Source organism: Phocoena sinus, chromosome 18 (assembly GCF_008692025.1).
Source record: "Phocoena sinus isolate mPhoSin1 chromosome 18, mPhoSin1.pri, whole genome shotgun sequence".
In the NCBI taxonomy this organism is placed as follows: domain Eukaryota; kingdom Metazoa; phylum Chordata; class Mammalia; order Artiodactyla; family Phocoenidae; genus Phocoena; species Phocoena sinus.
In genome coordinates, this window is record NC_045780.1 from 49,852,609 (window position 1) to 49,875,056 (window position 22,448).

Consider the following 22,448-nt stretch of genomic DNA (forward strand, 5'->3'; position numbering starts at 1 on the left):
TGCTCTAGTGGGCAGAGCTCAGTAAAACTTTAATCCTCTTGACTGCTGATGGGTGGGTCTGGATTCCCTCCCTGTTTGACGTGAGGTGACCCAACACTGGAGCCTGCAGGCTTTTTGGTGGGACCCATGGCAGGCTCTGGGAGGGCTCAGGCCAATGAGTACCTTCCAGAACTTCTGCCACCAGTGTCCCCCTCCCCACGGTGAGCCACAGCCACCCCCTGCCTCTGCAGGAGACCCTCCAACACCGGCAGGTAGATCTGGTTCAGTCTTCCCTGGGTTCACTGCTGCTTCCCCTGGGTCCCGATGCACACACTACTTTGTGTGTGCCCTCCAAGAATGGAGTCTCAGTTTCCTGCAGTCCTGTCAGAGTCCTGCAATCAAATCCCGCTAGCCTTCAAGGTCTGATTCTCTAGGAATTCCTCCTCCTGTGCTGGACCCCCAGGTTCAGAGGCCTGACCTGGTGCTCAGAACCTTCACTCCAGTGGGTGGACTTCTGTGGTATAAGTGTTCTCCAGTCTGTGAGTCACCCACCCAGCAGTTAAATGGGATTTGATTTTACTGTGATCACGCCCCTCCTACCATCTCATTGTGGCTTCTCCTTTGTCTTTGGATGTAGGGTATCTTTTTTGGTGAGTTCCAGTGTCTTCCTGTCCTTGATTGATCAGCAGTTAGTTGTGATTCTGGTGTTCTCGCACGAGGGAGTGAGAGCACGTCCTTCTACTCCGCCATCTTGGTTCAGGCTCTGTTCTTTGTTGTACAAGTATTGTAGCCAGCTTCTAAAGTGGTCCCAGTGATTCTCATGTGATAGTCACTCCCTTATACCTATAAATTGTACCTAATTAACTAGATGCTGTAGCTGAAATGATTTCCTGGTGGAGTGTTAATGTGCTTCCTGCCTTCCTCTTGATGATTATAGTAAAATGTGAAAGGTGAAGTGACAGGTAGAGTAGTAAACACAAGGGGTCACAGGAATTGCTGGTTTTGGGAATTATCAGTCTCTTTATGTTAATAAATGATTAATTTTTTTTCTGGAAAAAATCAGGAGAATTGAGAAATGGGTTTTTGGCAGAGATCAAATTCAGAGCGCTTGCAGGAAAACAAGATGGTCTAAAGATGAAGCTGGGGGTGTGGTTGTACAATCGCTTAAGATCTTAGAAAGATACAAAGTGGTGTCTTAGAAATCTGTCTGGTCTAGCAATAGGGCTTCTAAGAAGCTTAAGTGTGGTGTCTCAGTCATCTCAGCAGATGAAGAGAAGGGCTTGTCTTGAAGGAATTTGTGGTTGTGGCTTTTGTCTAAGGGAGTGAAGTCCAATAAGATTCACAGAAGACATATGGTATTTTTGAGGGAATTGTATTTGCAGAAACTTTGAGGGAATCATATCTGCAGAAACTTTGTAAACTTAGACTGAAAGGGAAAGAGGATTACAAAATAAAAAGACCTTTAGTCCTCCAAACTTCTTCAGCCAGGAAGCAGACTGAGAAAGGTACACATCTGCAAACACAAGCTACTTTCCAAGGAAATGGAAAGATAATTTTTAAGGCGGAGCCAAGTGTCCGGAGAGTGAAGCAGAAAACCATGAAGGAGGTGTTCCCTGGCCTTGAATCCTAATGAAGGACCTGCCAACCTATGCTTTGCAGGACTTCAGAATTTCTGTGGGTCAGTGACCTTTCATTTCTGCACACATTGAACTGGAGTGTGTCTATTGGTTACCCTACACCTGTCCCACCATTGTATGTTGGGTGTATGGGGCAGCTAACTTGTTGCTTCAGTTCACTGGCACTCAAGTTGAGAGAGCTATTCAAGGGCTGTTTCTAAGGCACCACACCTGAGGAGCCTACTTCTCCTCAGACTGAATGCCTTCCATTGAGCTGTTCAGCTTTTGACTTAAGTTCCTTTAATCTTTGACCTCTGTTCAAAATGAATAAAATGAATCATGGATGGCAGCTTTCAGCTAGGTAGTTCACGCTGCCTTTTACTGATAGTACGTACCCAAGACTGACATCCTACCGCTACCAACAGGTTTTTTTAAAATGTCCCTGAGCTCCCTAACAGCGTTGTTTTTCTCTGCCATACATTTGCTTCCCCTTTCCCTAAGTCCTCTCACGCACCAAGGACCCAAACTGTTGAATTTAGCCTCTTCACCTTACTTCATTTCCCTTTCGATCACTCCCTCCCACGTTGCCATCGCAGCCTGCCTTTTCTTCCTGTGGAGATGAGCTTCCCAGCATGGGAAAAGGGGAACTGCCCTTCTCCACGTGGCAGAGAGGACCCTCGCGGCCACCTGTTAGGGAGTGAGGTGAGGTTTCAGGGGCCCTGAGCGGCTCACCCCTCAGATGTGGCGTTGCCAGCAGGTGTGAGGGGACCAGCCTGTGCTGGCATGTGAGGAGGCCATTCTCTTGCCTGAGAGCCTAACAACGTGGATGGTGAAGAGTCGCATGGCATCTGCACAAGCTCAAGCCCATAAAGGATTTTCTTTTTTGAAGTGGAGTAAGATAGAAGCTCCAGCTAATTTTGGCTCACCCAGTGTGTCCTCTACTGTTGTCAGTGTTGGTGCAGCTGTTTACGTGAATGGAGGATTTGGGTTTTGAAATTAGATAGAAGGGCAACCTAGATTTTCATGCTGTGGAGGCACTTCCTGAGGCAGGTGCAGGGCATGAGTAATGACCACACCTCAACTCTGCGGCTCAGCAATGAATCACTGGGCTTCTCCTGGGTGCTACAGTGTGGTTTTCCCTGTCTGTCAGGAGCCGGGTAAGCAACCAAACCCAGATTCCAGGTGTGGTATTCCACAGTCGTTCTGTAATTTGTAATCATAGAAACAGAATGTTCCTCCTCTTCTTCTCTTCCCTGCCAACAGTTTCTGGGTGGGTGAATGTCAGTAGCTGGAGTTATTTTTAAAGAGGAGAGGTGAGGCTTGTCGTGCAAAGCTGGGAAGAGGGCGTTTGTTTGCAAGAGCAGAGCTGACATCCAAGTGTAGATTACTGCTCAGTGGCCAGGCACTTGTCCTATAACAGGTAATGTTTAACGTGTCAGTCACAAAGATCACAGGAAACAGCATATGCCTGGCATAAGAGAGCACTGCCGTTTATGCTCTGGAAAACTGAAAGCTATGCGTTGCACATGTATTAATATTATTTTTTTTTTACATACATGAGTGGCTTGGTCTTGCTTCCTCCTTTTTTGCTGGCTGTAATTGGACTTTGAAGCTTGGAAGTTATATCATAAAAATTGGTAACCTTTGTCTGAGAGAGAGCTCGGCTAAGCAATCACTTTCCACTTCTTTTCACAGGATAATATAAACGTTTTTTTGAAAGCTTGTGAACAGATTGGATTGAAAGAAGCCCAGCTTTTCCATCCTGGGGATCTACAGGATTTATCAAATCGAGTCACTGTCAAGTAAGTTTTACTGGTTTGTTACATGTTGTTTTAAACTTAGGGCTTGTGGCTTAAGTGTAAATAATTTCTGAGAGCTCTGATTACAGGAAAATTGTCCCTCCGTCTTCCTCTGTTTGCATTCCAAAACAGACCATTTAAGAAATAGTTTAGGGGTTGTGAGTGTGAAGCTGTCTGTAACTGAGACCATGGTATCTTATTATTTTAGATTCCTGTATTAGCCAAAATGGTGGTTTATATTTTAATGCTTGTCCAACATCATAGTGTTTGGTTGCTAATGGTGAAGATGCTCACTATATTTATAAAGAAAATGGAGAAGGTTATAGTTTAGCTTACAGAGTAAAAATTATTTGAAATTAAGACATGATTGCTAACATAAAAATGAGAGTGGGACAGTGATAAAAGAGACTTAATATTTGGAAAGCAGCGGTGCTTGGGACCAACATGTACCGCTAATGACTTTTGTCAACTGGCTGATTTCTAAAAGTGGACTGTTTTTCACTCTTTTAATAGTATGGATGAGAAAGTGAAAGTGGGGGTGTGTGTGTGTGAAAACATGTGCACAGGTGTTTGTGTTGTGTTTTAGATGGAAAATGCTGTTTGTGTTTGAGTATATGGTTTCAGGAAATCTGGTTTTAAACTCTTGTAAGATTTTTCTCTTATAAATCTAAATTTGCTTTCAGTGAATCAGAATAAACTCATGTTACCAGCTCAGTGTGACAGGAAAATGATTTAATTTTGTAATAATGACTTCCTCCTTATCATGGCTCTTAAACATAATTAGCATTTTTCCATTGGGAAAAAATAACACCTTATTCTATCTATAGAAATAATAGAAATGAAAAAATTAGCTTTTACCAGTTCAAAGACTAAGTTTGAAGAGTTGATATCTCTGTTGTAATAGCTTTAAAGTCATTAAAAAATGACTAAAATCTTAAATGTGGTCAAGATTTTTTTTCTAAAGAAGAATAACCCTGTCTATAATATTTTTTTATAGTAAACACTGTCTTTAGCCATATAACCTAAAAACCTGGGTAGGATTAATCTTTTAAAAGCAATGATATATTTTAAATGAACAAGCCATTTCATATCTATATGCTTCTAGTTCTGTTGAACAAGCATTTCTAAACGACCAACAGCAGTGATACGTGCATAGCAGGGATGGGTCTGTTAGCATTTCTGATTAATTGGAAGACTGTTGAGAGATGCTAAGTTTCATCACCAAAATGGCATGTTTACTTCTGCAGTATTCGAGGTCATGTTTAATTTCCATTGAAAAATAACTATGGATGAATTTATTTTTCCTAATCAGCATTCTCTCATATGACCTATCTGATGGGCAAAGAAATTTTTAACTTTCAAAGTGTTTTTCATCTGTTGTTGCTGTCTATTAAGAAGAAATGTGTTTTTCCCCTATAAATCATACTGTTTTGAAACTCTGTAGCTGACGTTTGAGGAGGCTATGAACTTAATAAAACATGTTTGTTGGCTTCTAATAACAAGAGTGCCCTGAGTGAAACTTGCCTGGAGCCTGTTTCATGAGACACTGGGTCTAAAGTGTTCAGGAAAAATCAGTATCTGGCCTCAGCCTTCAATGAAATTAAGTTAGTGACAAAGCGAAACCGGGAGGTCACGTAGTTAACAGCCGTAGTAGGAAGTATGCAGAACAACTTGTTTCAGTGGAAACCACAAGTCCATAAAAGCAAGATGTGTCCAAGCAGTCCTAGTGAGAACATCTGCATGAGGACCTCGACACTCTTAATTAAGAGCATCGCCCCGACAGCTCCGTCTTGTTGGACCAAAAAGCACAGGGGTCGATCGTGGGACTGCTGCAAAGGAAGTGGAGGGTGGAGAGTGAGAAAGCTGGCAGACAGCTTCTTTAAATGGTTGGCCAGAGCTCCTCTGCCCTGAGATAGCATTTTTTAAAAAAATATTTATTTATTTATTTATTTTTGGCTGTGTTGGGTCTTCATTGCTGCGCACAGGCTTTCTCTAGTTGCGGCGAGCAGGGGCTACTCTTCGTTACGGTGCTCAGGCTTCTTATTGCGGTGGTTTCTCTTGTTGCAGAGCACGGGCTGTAGAGCGCGGGCTTCAGTAGTTGTGGCACGTGGGCTTCAGTAGTTGTGGCACGTGGGCTTCAGTAGTTGTGACTCGCGGGCTCTAGAGCGCAGGCTCAGTAGTTGTGGCGCAGGGGCTTAAGTTGCTCTGCGGCATGTGGGATCTTCCCGGACCAGGGCTCGAACTCGTGTCCCCTGCGTTGGCGGGCAGATTCTTAACCACTGCGCCACAGGGAAGCCCTGAGATAGCATTTTGATAGAAGGAAGGGAAAATGTGAAGGAAAGCAAATAATTCCTTACGAAATAGTAATGCATTTCTCTTTAGTTTCAGTTCTTATGCAGCGTGGAGGCTTCTGTAGGTCAAAGATCTTGTCCTATATTTATTGTAGATTAAAAGCCTTGGTGTTGGTTAGACCGGTGGTTCTCAACTGGGGGCATTTGGCAACGTCTGGAGATACTTTTGACTGTTATAGCTGGGATGGGGGTGCTACCGCCATCCTGGGGGTCAGGGATGCTGCTAAATACCCTTCAGTTCAAAAGGGTATTTAGTGGCCTCCGTAACAAAGAATTTCTGATCGCAAATATCAGTAGTGCTGAGGTTGAGAGGCCTTGACTTCAAATTTTTAGATTTCCACTCTGCCAGCAAGATAATTGTGTGGAAGGGAGGATACTGACATAAACTTTCAGCTGAAGTGTGACGTTTTACTTACTAATATAATAACATGTATTTCTGTGTTAGTATGTTTGTTCGTTTTACGGAAAGGCACATTATATTTGGAGCGTGCAGTAAGGTGTGAGTGAGTACTTGGACATTACCGTGCCCATCTATGTACATTAAAATTAGCAAAAGTAAAAAAAAAAAGAAAGAAAGAAAATAAAAAACAGCTCAGGGGTCTTCCCTGGTGGCACAGTGGTTGAGAGTCCACCTGCCGATGCAGGGGACATGGGTTTGTGCCCCGGTCCAGGAAGATCCCACATGCCGCGGAGCGGCTGGGCCTGTGAGCCATGGCCGCGGAGCCTGCGTGGCTGGAGCCTGTGCTCCGCAATGGGAGAGGCCACAACAGTGAGAGGCCCGCGTACCGAAAAAAAAAAAAAAAATTAGCAGAAGTGTGGCAAACGATTTATTATTGTAAATGCTCTATCAAAATTCAGTCCCTAAGGTACTGCATTTACAGTTCACAGACCTGTTGTGGGTCTTCCTGCACATGTAATCTAAGATACACGTTTGCAGAACATCCTCAGAGCAAAGAACTACATGTTGGCAAATGTGAGGTATTTTTTTTGTTAGTGGACAACAGTCCACTATATGTTATTAAAAGCATAGATGACACACAGAGCCTAGGAGAGTTGTGTGTGGTGAGAATGAGTGGCAAGAGCAGAAGCAATTAATATAAAGACCCACTGCTGTTGAATCACTTCACTAATCCAGACCCTAAGTACAAATCTTATTTTCCAGTAGTTTGAGATTTACCATTTACTTTGTAACAATTTTCGCTAGTCAAACAAGCTACGGTACTCTTTATATTTCTGTAATTACACATATTAATTTTCTAACTGAATTATTTTATTTGAAGGAAGTAATAGTTTGAACTTTTCCAAATATGTTTGAATTATTCCACTTATTTTGGGACTACATATATGCAAAAGTCAGTTGATACTTTTAATTTTGACATTCCTGACTTTGATGGACAGGGTGTATCTTTACTCCTTTTCTTCCCGAAAGGGTAGTAAGCAAACTGGGGACTTAGCCTCCATGAATGGTAGATTGAGATTGAACCTATCCTAGTTGAGATGTTTACTGAGGCCATGAAATTTAGCTTCTGCACCAATGATTAACTGCACCGTATTATTAACCATTTACCAAATATCCATACTGAGCTTAGAAACACACACAATCTGCAGAGAAGAGGGGGTGTGACTCCCACAGGGCCATCTCTGCACACTTTCTCTAAAAGGCCTGTGGGAGAGCAACCACAGCACACTGCAGAGCTCCTACAGCAAGTGTCATGGTCTTTGGTGGCATCTGGTCATTAAGAGGCACAGAACAATGACTCGTTGTGGAAAGCAACTCAACAGAGCAGCCCAGACGTCCTGTATTGGAGGATTGAAGTTGACAGAAAGGTAGAGTTGAACATTAAAGGTTTTAATTTTGTGTCTAGCATTTTGACTCAGACTAAGTCCTTCATTTAAACCATTGCTCTAAACCAAATTATATATTGAAATTTTTAAGCTGAGAATTTGAACAGATTATAAACATGTTTTTTCTTTCCACCCCCTTACCATTCCAATCCAGCTTTTCGCACTTCCTTAGATACATTCTGTTCATAATACAATTATAGGATGGCGATGCTTTTGAACACAATATTTGTCATGCAAAGAAAGAGTATTTTTTAGTGTACACTTACTCTTTTGTTATTTACGATATTAATATTTTAGTTCTAAAATGTGACTTGAAATATTATTGACTGAGTTTTTTTTTAAAAGGTCTGTTTATCAAATGGAGGGTGGAGAAATCAAGAATCTGCTATTTTTACATGTACTAGTTACCAAAGGAACAGTAGTTGGAAGCGAAATTAATGCTCACGTATTTCCCTTGTGAAAATAAAGGAGGGTCAAAACGATATTTTAAGGATTAGCTGATCTCTAAAGCTTCAAAGGTGCTTGATTTTGCAGCAATACTGTAAAGTCATGTCTTAGGAATTAAGTTCCCAGATGGCTCTCTTTTACAGTCTGCCAAATTTGACTTGAGATATGAATGTGTTTGTGTATTTTTTAAGGTTGTTATTCATGTAAGTAAAAATATACCTACTTTGAATTGTATAATTTTCAACTTTCTCTCATTTAAACCTGATTTTACTACTTTTTTTCCCCCAGATGTGTCTTTCAAATGAGTTTCTCAATGTCTTAATCTGTTTAAAAAAAACGAAAAGGAAAAAAGCAACCTTAATGGTATCCAAACTTGGATCTGTAACTTGAGTGTGGGGAGTTCCACCTGTCAATTCATGTTGCTATTTTAAAATGTTCCCTCCCTTCCTACCAAGAAATTAGAACAGAATAAAAGAGAAAGGAAGTTTATTGCATCACATATATCTCTATCCCATTCATTCTGTGGTGTTAGGTGGTTACTGAAAGGGGGACATTAATTCTTTTGGGTTGCCAAAGTCCTGTTTAAGGCCAGCAGCAAACATATATGGTCACATTTTTCAAATGATCTTTAATTGCAAAGTTTGAATTTCTGAGAGTCTGCTCAGCTGCAGAGAAGGTGGTGGGATATGAGCTGCAGGGACAAACTGTAGAATAACTAGCAGTTTTATCTGGCATTTATTTCTCTCCATCTCTAGTTCTTAATTTACTTCTTCGATAGATCAACACTTTCTGGATGCCAAGTCTCCTTCCTCAGCTCCCCACTCTCTCAAATCCAAAGAGCCATGGGGTCTGATTTTGTCTTGGTTTGCTGGGTGTGACTTCATGTTATAGACTTTCATGGCCAGGATCTTTATCTACAAAAGTAACCCATCCTAAATTCATTGCTCCAAAGAATCTCACTTGGTGGCTCATCTTGATTAGCAGTTGTCACGAGTCAGTTCATGGGAAGGTGGTAGAATTTGCTTCGCCTATCAGATAGCATTTGTTTTATAACGTGGTCCTTCAGAGGGCTAAACCAAAGAGATTTTTGTTGAAGAGATTCTTTTTTCACCTAATTATCTGTAGGGCTGCCTATGTTGAATTAATCAAACTTTTACGGCTACATGCACTGTAATGTCTGTAGTCCTGTCAGTCATTTTTGAAAACGAGAGCTTCACCAGTCACTGGAGATGTTAAGCATCGTTTTTCCCTGAATTTCATGCTATATCCTGGTCTGATTTAACTGATTGTTTGAGTGAAGGGTGTACATGTGAGGTGCGTGTGCTTACATCTGATTCTGGAGCTACAGAGTAGAAAGTGGCAGTTAATCCAGCTACGGGGAAATTTTGGTTTCATTCACTTGCCAATCATACAGCAAGCATTGATTCAGCATCTTCTCTGTGGCCGGTACTTATACAGACATAAATAAGATGGAGTCCTGCCGTTAGAGGGGTTCACATTATAATTGAGGAAATGTCCTCATAAGTTAAGTTAGAATACATTGTGTTAAATGCACAGGGCTCTCTGGGACTGTAGAGATGAACAGTCATTTCAGCTTTTTAATCAGGAAACACTTCTAATTGAAGGTGACGTTGGTCTCTCTTCTGGGCTTTCAAAGCATTTCTTGTTTTTACCTACATCTAATTTTTCCCTAGACTTGAAGCTATCTGAGGGCAGAGATAATGCATTTAATCTCCTCCTGACACCTTAGGTGTTAAATACTTATTTGAAAATCAGATTTTAATTATGAAGGTATGGAAATCTTAAAACCAGGCTTCGAAGATGAGAACTGAATATTTCTTTGCTAAGTGCTCCTATCTTTCTTCCTCATCTTTCAAAATTGCAAAGCAGATCTGGGAAAGCAGTCACTAAACTTTTGGTTTGCTGGGTGAGACTTTTACTTATCATTTCAGAATATTGCAACACAATCTGAAACTTATACAGTTTAAAAGAAGAATGTGTGTTTCCTCTCAGTTGTGTGGGTAAAACTAAAATTGGAATGTTGGGCCATGTACTTTCCAAAGTATTTGGTGGAAGTTTTAATCCTTATGGTGATGTCCAATGATAAATGCTAATGTTGTTTTAACTGACATTTGAGGGATGTTGTTCCATGCTTATATTTATATGAAGCTTTAGAAACATTTTAATGTTCTCATACCATCACCAATCTAAATGTATGCTTAAGGCTTGGGTGGAAAAGTATAGTTGTTACGTAGGTAGTTGGAATATCTTGTAGAAGCTCAAGGGCAAGGGACAGAAAATTTTAAAAGCAGGAATCAAGAGTGGAGGTAACTTAATGGGAAGTCATTAAAGTTACTTTAATAAGAAGTTTTACCAACAAGTTTACAGTAAGCCTTGTTTCTTCCAAAGTCAAGCTATCTGCCTTGGTACCTCTTACCTTTGCCTAGCATTAAACACCAAAGCCAATTTGAAAAAAGTCACAAATTGCCTTTGACTTTGGCATGATAAAAACTATTTGAAGAATATGAGCGCACAGAAACATGAAGATTTCTTAGCAGTTCATTTGAACTGTTTCTAGTATACCCCAGGCTGGGTTTCTTTCTCACCCAGGATGGAATAGAATTTCAGTTGATGTGCATCAATTGTCATGAATAGACAATCATCCTAACAATAGCAGGGACTTTAGGTGCCTGACATGGGTTTACTCCCATCCCATTCAGTCACCTGGTGGCTGAATGACCTTAGACAGGTTAGTTTTCCTCCCTGTGATCACTTTACCGCTCAGTGAACAAGAGGGATGGAATGGCTAATATCCTGGAGCTTAGCAAATAATACCATTTGGGGGATAGCCCTACCCCGCAAGGATATTGTACGGATTTTCATAAAGTCATGTATGTAAAGTGTATAGTGCTTGACATATAGTAGTGCTCAATAAGTGATACTGAATTATCAATTGTGATCATTTATTTTTTTAACATCTTTATTGGAGTATAATTGCTTTACAATGGTGTGTTAGTTTCTGCTTTATAACAAAGTGAATCAGCTGTACCTATACATATATCCAGATTCTTGACCCTATGAAGTGAAGATATGTGTGCTCTGTAGAAGAACATGGAGGGAAAAATTTGGCCCCCAGCTACTTAAATTGTGATGATTGGCTATAGGCTCTTTGTTTTTTTATGAGAATTTTAGCCATTTTAGACTTATCTCTTCTTTCAATTAGGAGCAGATATTAAAACAGATGTTTTTCTGACATGTATGTTTAGTCAGCTTTTTACAGTGTATCTGTTTCATTAGAATAGCAAAGCTGGAAACCAGAGAACATATATCTAAGTTATTTCCTCTTCCTCCTGTTTATGTGGGACCAACATAATTTTATTAACTTTTTGAGACCTCAGTTTTCTGTGTATTTTATGAAATGTTAGAAATATTGTAGTTTGATTTGGATTTATTTCCTTAAAAAGTTTCTATTTCCATATTTAAAAAAGCAAAAAAAAAAAAAAAAAGACATGAAACCACAAGTAGTCCACAACACAGATCCAAATTCAAAACTTTACTTTGGTGATTGGTTTAATTCTTTCATCCCATTTTCCCTCTTCTGTGAAAATTCTTATCGTTTTGGTCATTAGGAGAGGAGAGGTGGTTATCCTTTGGATAGGCAAGATCAGATCAGATGCTGTTCTTTAAAAGGCTTTCGTAGGCCTTATGAATTTTTTGGGGGGGGGGCGGATAGGTGTTCAAAATGTTTACAGAATTCAAATGCACACTGCAGTTATGTTGTCCCCCAGACAGAAAACTTAGCTGCTCCTTTTGGATATCTCCCATCTGTGCTGTCCATCAAAAGGCTACCGTACTGATAGCATAAAGGTCTTGATTATATTCTCTAAAATATTTGTAGTTTTAACTCTGGACATGAACAATCATAACTAGCAATAGGCACTGTTTGTGAGGTCATAAGTCTTGGTTCTTATTTACTTCCAGTTGTACGTGGTGAAACACATCAAGAAGCTAGGAAGTATACTTTCATGTTGATGCTTTGACATAACATTATAGCTTGGTTCTTTTAAAATGAAGAGACTCGCTATCAAATGTTGAATAGGTATAAAAGTTGTATGTTGATCATTTATTGGTTATTTTAAAGAGTCTAGGTTAGTGGAGTAGTTATATTTTAGGGGTAATTGCCCTGGTATAATTTGTCATGCCGAGCAGCCATCCCAGGTGGGATTGGCTGCTGATGGACTGATTCTCCATTTTTCAGAGACGTACCTTCTGCGTATCCCTACTGAACTGAGAGGCAGGGTGATGGTCACTTTTTCTTAAGAGCTTAAAAGCATTGCTTCAGATACTACTGACCAAAATATACACAGTAAACTTAAGAAAACATGTTCCAGAAGTGTTACTGAGAAACCTTTAATTTTAAGGAAAAGTGTACACCTGCTGTATAAATTAAGGATACTTGCCACATTAAATGCATATGATAGTGTAATAAAATTCCGTTCAAAAATAAGTAGGTTAAAAACATACTTGAATGAACACGCTTCAGGTAAGCCAGTTTTTCTTAAGTTAAGAAAGGAAAAAGTGGGGGATCTTGGTGGCCTGGAAAAAGCAGCTGCTTTGAATTAAGCTCTGTTTGCATTAACCACCATAAATTTAAGAAGGGTTTGTGCTGTGTATTTTGAGCACTTTGGGGAGAAATCCCTAGATATCAAGTATCACTGTTATTACATTTCACCATTTCATTACATTATAATAACATTGATGGCTGCTAGACTTTGTGAAATGCTTTTGTTCTCTATTTTTTCTTCCACTTTTACTGAGATAAACGGAAATAATCTTCAAAAGAATCTATGTCTGGGTAGACAATTTGGCTGACATGTTACTAGGCTTCTTTTGACTTAATATTGAGAAGAAAAATTCTCTACTAAGTGGGGAGCTCAGACTTTATTTTGTGTATAATGTGTATTCATCTCAAAAGTGTGCAGTAGAGCACACACGTGTACACACACTAAGAACATATGTGAAAATTTGTAAAAGGCTTCAAAGAGTGAGGCACCAGACGCTGAGGGTCCCTAGATCCTTTTTTATTTTAGTGAAGAATTCATTTCACCAGAAGGGCTTGGTCCCTGTCTTGGAGGAGAAATAGGAATAGTATGATTAAATATTGGTGTCTAAAGCATGCCCATCCCAGATTAAGAAATAGAGCTCTATGTCCTTTCTCATATTTTTCATTCTCTTTTTCATTCTGCTTACAAGAAAGAGTCAGGGTAAAAAATTCCCATAAAGACTGATATCCATTGATGTAAGCCTTGAGCTGCTAGAGCCAGAGATTACTGCTGCTGGGGTATCTAGAAGCAGCACAGTCCTGATGGGCTGAAGAGGGAGGGTGGACAGGTACATGAGGCTTAGCCTAGGGGTACTGAGTTCTCTCATCTGTACGCCTTTTATCTTGTGGCTTGTCAGCCGCAGCCATTGAATATTTAATATGTGCTGTGTACAGACCCTGAATCCTGGGTGGGTAGAAGAGAAAAAAAAACCTACTCTTTCTCTACCTCGTTCTTAAAACCATAAATGGGGAAGATGAAAACAGCATTCTTCAGTCTTAATGTTTGCTTTTGTGTCTTAAAGAGCATTGCAATGATTTACAGTTTACAACTCTAAGGGAACGATGGATTTGGACTGATGAATATCAACTAGGTGAGGGCATCACTGTACTAGAGTGTCCGGAATATTTCATAAATACTCCATCAGGTTTAGACACCTGACAGACAGCTAGCTATCTGTCAGGTGTTTTACATTAGTTATTTCTAACCTAGTAACAGCCCAGCCAGCCATTTTGCTTCCAATGCATGAAATGAAGGGAGTCAGAGAGAAGAGTAACTTGTTTAGCTTATCTTGGGCAAATAACAGAGCTAGGATTTAAATTCAGGGGGTGTCTTAGCCTTCAAAGCTTGGATTGCTTCCACTGTATTGTCTAAACAGACTTGAACAGACTTTAAAAACTTGCTAATATTCTTCCTAGTGCTATGGGACTGAAATTGTCTGAGTTGCCGCTTAACCAGGCCAGCTATAGCCCAGATGGATTTGTGTGTATGACTGATATTACCTCATTTGATACATGGCCAATATCTTTATATTATAATTAAAATTTCCCCCTAGTTTGTGAGCTAAGTAACTTCAAATAGATACAATATTACTATGTGCCATTAAATCTAAGATCGGTGCTTTTAAGATCTCCTTATTATAGAAATGTTAAATGGACACATGTGTACCTTAGAATAGAAGAAGTATGCTACATGTGTGGTCTTTTCTCCCTGTCTAGTAGAGAAATAATAGAGTATTTGGATTTTATTGATATGCACACATACAGGCCTTTGTAGGTTTTATGACCTTTACACAGATAGTTATGAATGTTCAGTTGTATTTGCCATTCTAATGGAACATTCCTGTTAGAGGCTGTGGATTGTAAAACCTTACTAATCTAAATTGCTCAGGATCATACTACCACACTTTGACCTTTACAGCATTGGCATGAAGCATATATTTAAAAACAGAACTGGCAGGAAATTATTCTAAATAAGTTATTAATTTACCGATTTTTGATGTTTCATTTTACTTGTTAAAACCAAACCAAAAAACTCTCCAGAAAGCAGGCATAGAGGGAACCTGCCTCAACATAATAAAGGCCATATAGGACAAAACCACAGCCAACATTATTCTCAGTGGTGAAGAAATGAAAGCATTTCCTCTAAGATCAGGAACAAGACAAGGATGTCCACTCCCGCCACTATTATTCAACATAGTTTTGGAAGTCCTAGCCATGGCAATCAGAGAAGAAAAAGAATTAAAAGGAATACAAATTGGAAAAGAAGAAGTAAAACTGTCACTGTTTGCAGATGACATGATACTATACATAGAGAATCCTAAAGATGCCACCTGAAAACTACTAGAGATAATCAATGAATTTGGTAAAGTTGCAGGATACAAAATTAATGCACAGAAATCTCTAGCATTCTTATAAACTAATGATGAAAAATCTGAAAGAAAAATTAGGGAAACACTCCCATTTACCATTGCAACAAAAAGAATAAAATACCTAGGAATAAATTTACCTAGGGAGACAAAAGACCTGTATGCAGAAAACTGTAAGACACTGATGACAGAAATTAAAGATGGTACCAACAGATGGAGAGATAAACCATGTTCTTGGATTGGAAGAATCAATATTGTGAAAATGACTCTACTACCCAAAGCAATCTACAGATTCAATGCAATCCCTATCAAATTACCAATGGCATTTTTCACAGAACTAGAACAAAAAATCTTAAAATTTGTTTGGAGACACAAAAGACCCGAATAGCCAAAGCAATCTTGAGGAAAAAAAAAAACAGAGCTTGAGGAATCAGACTCCCTGACTTCAGACTATACTACAAAGGTACAGTAATTAAGACAGTATGGTACTGGCACAAAAACAGAAATATAGATCAATGGAACAGGATAGAAAGCCCAGAGATAAACCCACACACCTATGGTCAACTAATCTGTGACAAAGGAGGCAAGGATATACAATGGAGAAAAGACAGTCTCTTCAATAAGTGGTGCTGGGAAAACTGGACAGCTACATGTAAAAGAATGAAATTAGAACACTCCCTAACACCGTACACAAAAGTAAACTCAAAATGGATTAAAGGCCTAAAAGTAAGACCTGACACTATAAAACTCTTAGAGGAAAACATAAGAAGAACACCCTTGGACATAAATCACGGCAAGATATTTTTTGATCCACCTCCTAGAGTAATGGAAATAAAAACAAAAATAAACAAATGGAAACTAATGAAACTTAAAAGCTTTTGCACAGCAAAGGAAACCATAAACAAGACGAAAAGACAGCCCTCAGAATGGGGGAAAATATTTGCAAATGAATCAATGGACAAAGGATTACTCTCCAGTATATATAAACAGCTCAAGCAACTCAATATCAATAAAACAAACAACCCAATCAAAAAATGGGCAGAAGACCTAAATAGATGTTTCTCCAAAGAACACATACAGATGGCCAAAAAACACATGAAAAGATGCTCAGCATCACTAATTATTAGACAAGTGCAAGTCAAAACTACAATGAGGTATCACCTCTCACCAGTTAGAATGGGCATCATCAGAAAATCTACAAACAACAAATGCTGGAGAGCGTGTGGAGAAAAGGGAACCCTCTTGCACTGTTGGTGGGAATGTAAATTGATACAGCCACTATGGAGAACAGTATGGAGGTTCCTTAAAAAACTAAAAATAGAATTACCATATGACCCAGCAATCCCACTACTGGGCATATACCCAGAGAAAACCATAATTCAAAAAGACACACGCACCCCTATGTTCATTGCAACACTGTGTACAATAGCCAGGTCATGGAAGCAACCTAAGTGTCCATCGACAGAGGAATGGATAAAGAAGATGTGGTACATATACACAATGGCATATTACTCCGCCATAAAAAGGAACGAAATTGGGTCATTTGTAGAGACGTGGATGGACCTAGAGACTGTCATACAGAGTGAAGTAAGTCAGAAAGAGAAAAACAAATATCGTATATTAACACATATTTTTGGAATCTAGAAAAATGGTACAGAGGAACCGGTTTGCAAGGCAGAAATAGAGACACAGATGTAGAGAACAAGCATATGGACACCAAGGGAGGATAGGGGGGTGAGATGAATTGGGAGATTGGGTTTAACATATATACACTACTATGTATAAAATAGACAACTAATGAGAACCTGCTATATGGCACAGGGAACTCCACTTCGCTGTACAGTAGAAACTAACACAACATTGTAAAACAACTATACCCCAATAAAAGATAAAATAAAATAAAATACACAGAATCACAAGAGAAACCAATTACACTGAAACATGGTTGTCAAAATGGTTCTGAAACACAAATATGAAATATAATACTGTGTTTTTATTAATGTATTAAATTTTAAAATACAAACAAATTAAAAATAAATTTATCCTTAAAAACTTAAAAAAATTAAAAATTAACTTATCTTTAAAAAAAATGACTAAACCATGACTCCCTCCTCCAAACATCCTTGGCTGGGAATAAGTGCTTATAAATTATTTATATATATACATATAAATATTTATATATATATATAATATTTTCATTTCAGTTTAGGTTATTGTATATTAAATCTTATGTAAAACCTTAATGCTTGATAATTTGAAGTCCTGTCTGAAAGCTCAAACTAAAAGCAAAAAGATAAATTGTAGTCATATTACCTAGCTTATTGAATTAAAGAAGAAGAATTACTTCAGTACATCACTGCAAGTCCTGCTATCAGCGTAGCCATTGGAGGGTTTGAAACAGGTGGTAAGTACAAAGCACCAAGTGTAACAGTAAATAACACTGTCTAATTTCGGTAAGATGAAACTCCTGGGGGATCAGATAGTGACTCAGAAAAGCAAAGTCCAAGAAATGACTCAAGCACAGAGACACTTTAAGAATTCCTTTACTAAGACTTATGACAAGTGGAGTGATCACTTCTTCTACAAGTCATTAGAAGTTATTTCTTGCTAGCTGTTGAATGTAAACCTTTCATTCATAGGAAGAAATATTAAACTTTTATGTTGTGAATGTGATGTTTTTAGAGAGCCAAAGATAGATGAAACTAATAGTAGCCTAAGATATACGTATAAGAGAAGAATACAAATAAGGAAAAATTTCCTTTTAAATAACTAGTGGGATGGGTTAGATGCAAAAATAGAAAACACTTGTTTTAAGGCTGTTGAATATGTAAAAGGAGGAAAAGTACTGCTTTTGAGAGACGGAGTGGAGGAGAGTGGAAAGAAAGTAACATTTGAATGCTTTGCTTAATGCCTTGTATAATCTTACACCCTCTTTGTTAGAAAGAGTGGCTGCTTGAGTATACAGGTATGGAAGCTGAGAGGTTTGGCCTCTCACTCAAGGTCATGTGCCTAGCACAAGTGGGAACACTCATTAGGACTCCAAACCCAGTTTCTCTCCATTATAATAATTCTGCTTTCAAGTGTATCCTAACGAAAGACAGGAAGGTCAAACAAAGAAATTTTTTTGTTTTTGTTTTTTTTTTTGTTTTTTTTTTTTTTGCGGTACGCGGGCCTCTCACTGTTGTGGCCTCTCCCGTTGCGGAGCACAGGCTCCGACGCGCAGGCTCAGAGGCCATGGCTCACGGGCTTAGCCGCTGCGCGGCATGTGGGATCTTCCCGGACCGGGGCACGAACCAGTGTCCCCTGCATCGGCAGGCGGACTCTCAACCACTGCGCCACCAGGGAAGCCCCAAACAAAGAAATTTTGAACGTGTTAACGTGTATCTGTCAGACACGAGCTCCATGAAGTTGGTTGGGTAGGAGGGAGTTTTGGAGATACAGAGGAATTTGTAATTTCTAGAAGCTGTGGGTGAGAAATTACCCAGACTTTACCGAGAGTGAGAGTGCTTTAAACAAGTGCTTCTCAAACTTCAAGGTGCACGTAAAACACCTTGGGCTCTGATTCAAATGCAGGTTCTGATTCATTAGGTCTGGACAGGGCTGGGATTCTGTATTTCTAGCAAGCTCCCAGGCTGTGCCGATGAGCACCACGCTCTGAGTTACACGTATTTAGGCAATTAATGATAGTGATCGCATACTGGAGTGAGGGTTTAATAAAGATATTGGGGCAGATGTAAGGCTTTAGTGTGGATCTGGAAGATAAGTTGGATTTGAGTGAGGTGGGAGAATACTACAGGAAGACTGGCACATCCAGAGGCACAGAGGTGAGAAGTTCTAATCAATCATTTTAGAGAGCCCTTTAGATGCAAAGCAATGAGTAAAGTTAAGTAAGATCTCCGCTCTTGAGGCCTGAACTTATTTGCAGAGAAGGGTAGGTATGCAAGGCATGAGTTTCTAGTCTAGGTTGGCAGATCAGAGGCAGGATGACAGGTAGGTTGGGACCAGCTTGAGTGGTACCTCGAGTATCCTGGCTGGGGGAGTTGGAGCTATCTCTTAGGTAGTGGGATTACTACCAAAAGCTTGGTGCAGAAGGTTACAATGTTAAAATCAGATTTAGAAAGATGGGGTAATGAAGTAGTATATAAAATGGATTGACTGAGAACTAGCTTGGAGGCTGGGACAGATGTTGGGAAATGGTTGCAGTTCATGGGTGTTTTGATAAGGATGCAAACTGCTGAAAGCAGTAAAAATGTAAAAGAGGAGAAGATATTTGAAGTAGACGTGATGGGGGTTGATTAGAATGAAAGAGCAAGAAGGGCCAGCTTTTGAGCTTGTGCAACTGTTAGCAGAAACGGGAAAGGTAGCCAATTTGGGGGCAGGATAGAAATGAGGTCTTAACACACTGCACTGGACATGACAGTAGAGTATCCAAATGGAAATGTAGGAGTTGTTAATGCATTTAATCAGAAATTAAGGTCTTTTTTCCTTCTTTTAAATGCCAACAAAAAGGAGGAATTATTATTTGAGTCCCAAATCTCTTTTCTGTAGCGCCTTCTGGAAGTGTTAGGCCGGATTTCTTGTTCTAGGAACTACTTTGCTTTCGGAGTAAGGGCAGTGGGAATGTCATGCCCTCACAGGAAACACTGTGGGCTTGGCCTCTGGGCTCAGGTGGATATTCAAATCAGTTTAGAGAATCCAACATCACTGCGTGTCCTAGCCTTGGTGTCCTTAAATCATAAATACCCCTGTTTGCGTGGTAGCCACCATCTGGGCCAGTGTTGGCCGTACTAACCCCACTCACTTGCTTTGTATATTCTCCTAAAACCTGAGCAAAAGTTGTCCCTTGTCTTTCTTGTCAACATCTTTTAAATCTAAACTCTGCATCTATTGTCAGCAACTGTTCCAGACAAGAATATGTACAACCCTCCCCATAGAATAGACCATTTCAGGCACATTGTGTCCAAATTCGTACAACAAAATGGACTTATCTCCTTGTTTTTTCTCCCACCCATGAAAACCCTACTCCCAAACAACAGCATTGAAAAACAAAACTATGGAGTCTGCAAAACATCTCATTCAGCCTGATGGAATTTTATAACCCAAAACTGCTTCCACTTCTGTTCATCAAGGTTGGAAAAATAACAGTATTTTAGGGCAGGTGTAACACCAGGGAATTTGATTCAATAACTAGATGGATGGATAAATGAATGAGTTTAACAAATATTTATTGTGTTCTTACTCTGTGCATGGCACTGTTCTAGGGATTGGGGATCCAGTTTTGTGGTGAAAAGGACAAAGCCTTGCCATTCTTAGGCATAAATTCTAATAGGGAGGACAATAATGAATAAAAATATAAAGTGATGGGAGGTGGTGATAGGACTCTGAAACAAAATAAATCAGGGGTGGAGAGAGCACGTCAGGAAGGTTCATTTTGATATGATATTTTAAGCATAGTTTTAGATAAAAATCTACATTCAGTAGATTTAAAAATCACTAATAAAACTAGCTATTGGGATTAATGTTACATTTTATTAGAATCATAAAGAGTTTTGGTAAACTTTTCTCCTAAAACAAGCTCACTGATTTGAAGCTTTAGTGTATTTTAAAGTGAAGCATCAGAAAGGAGGCCCGTTAACCTCTGAAGGTCAGGCTGCAGGTTGGGGTGCATCTGCGCACGAGGCTTCCCCTCCTCTGCACCTGACTCCCATCTGGCAGCCTGCTGGCTGGCAGGGCTTGTGTCTTTGCATTTAGGTTTCACCCTCGCAAATGAATTAAGGGTTCAGTTTTTGTTTTAAGATTTTATATGGTTTGAATTCAAGGAAGCTTGCTTTGATCAGATAATTAACTACTTATGGTATTTTGACTCCCGCTTTTCATAAAAGATTTCGTAATTTTGTCTGTTAGTCTCAAGTCTCATATGTGTACTTGAATCATGTATTCCCACTCATGAGCCCATCGTGGCTCCCACAGGTCAAGTCCAAGCCCCCTTGAGACTTTAATGGAGTTCTACTGTCTAATCATGTGTGGCTTATTTACTTGCATTTTTATTTCCCTTCTACGCAAGCTTTGTCAACCAGTCAGGCCAGCCTCTTCCCCTGGACAGCCATTCTTACAGGCCAGGCACCATCTTGCCTCATCCAGGAAGCCCTTCCTCCCTCACTAAGAGAGGAAGCCAGATGCCTGGTTATTAGTCCCAGGCGGCCAGTGCTGACTGTGGTCTTTGCTCATTTCCCTTACCCTCTCTGTCCTTCCATTTCTTTACCTGCGAAATAGAGGACAACAATGGTACCTACTGCACAGGGACCATTGTGAGGATTAAATGAGTAAAGGTGAAGAGCTTAGATGCCTGACACATGGCACACATCCATTATACGCTGGCCGTTAACTACTATTGATACTTTACGTAAAATTTTAGACTACTGTGTTCTCTAAATATGGTGTGTATAATCTACATGATAGCTTTTTTTATTTCCTACTCCATCTTTTTTACCTTTATGGTAGATTTTTAAACTCCTAACTTTTAATATATCTAGAGTTAGATTGAATTATAACATATTTGGTGATTGACGATCAGGTAGGAACAGGAACCCTATGGAGGGAGCAAAGAACACTTAGGGACGGTCCTTGTCTATTGCTCTTATCTACTTAGAGGAAATGCTCGAGAGGAGGGGATGGACCCAAGGTGCTGAGAGAAAGTACTGCTGAGTTGCTGCCTTTTTTCTTTCTTGACTGTCTTAGATATGAGTTAATTTACAAATTTTCTCATACTAATTTCTTTTTTGTTATGGTAAGAACACTTAACGTGAGATCTATCCTCTTGACAGATCATTAGGTACACAAGCCAGTGTTAACTATAGGCATAATGTATCAGCAGATCTCTAGACTTATTCATCTTTTATAGCTGACACTATATACCCACTGAAAAGCAATTCCCAGTTTCCCCTTCCCCTAGTCCATGGCAACTACCATTATATTGTCTGTTTCTATGTCTGTTGACTATTTTAGATATCTCATTTAAGAGGAACCATGTCCTTCTGTGACTAGCTTATTTCACTTGGTATAATGTCCTCCAGGTTCATACATGTTGTTGCAGATGGCAGGATTTCCACTTCCAGGTGTATATCCATAAGAATTGAAGCCAGGATCTTGAGGAGCTCTCTGCACCCCCATGTTCATTGCAGCATTATTCACAATAGTCAAGATATGGAAACAACCTAAATGTCCATCGATGGATGAATAGATAAAGAAAATATGAGACGTTACATGCTATGTACAATATTATTCTGTCTCATAGTAATCTTAATTCTGTATGTTTTCCTCAGTTTAAAACCTTAGTCTCCAATGCCCAGTAATATCTCATTTAATAAGATGCAGTAGAGATGACTTTGTGGTTAAAAATTGTAGGTGAGTTTCTTTTTTTTTAATAAATTTATTTATTTATT

The 22,448-nt window shown here is 39.4% G+C and overlaps 1 protein-coding gene across 47 annotated transcripts in view; it reads left to right on the plus strand.

Annotated features, from left to right (window-relative positions):
* LMO7 (LIM domain 7) overlaps positions 1–22,448 on the plus strand; it is a 201,503-nt gene that overhangs the window by 99,043 nt on the left and 80,012 nt on the right. For 45 of the 47 annotated variants that reach the window (XM_032611074.1, XM_032611061.1, XM_032611073.1 and 42 more), the window contains one exon: positions 3,291–3,397. In XM_032611074.1, coding sequence (XP_032466965.1) covers positions 3,291–3,397 — 107 coding nt within the window. Of the gene's footprint in view, positions 1–2,925; positions 3,016–3,290; positions 3,398–5,007; positions 5,281–22,448 lie in introns of those variants that run through there. The other 2 variants (XM_032611101.1, XM_032611095.1) reach the window with 2 other exon arrangements.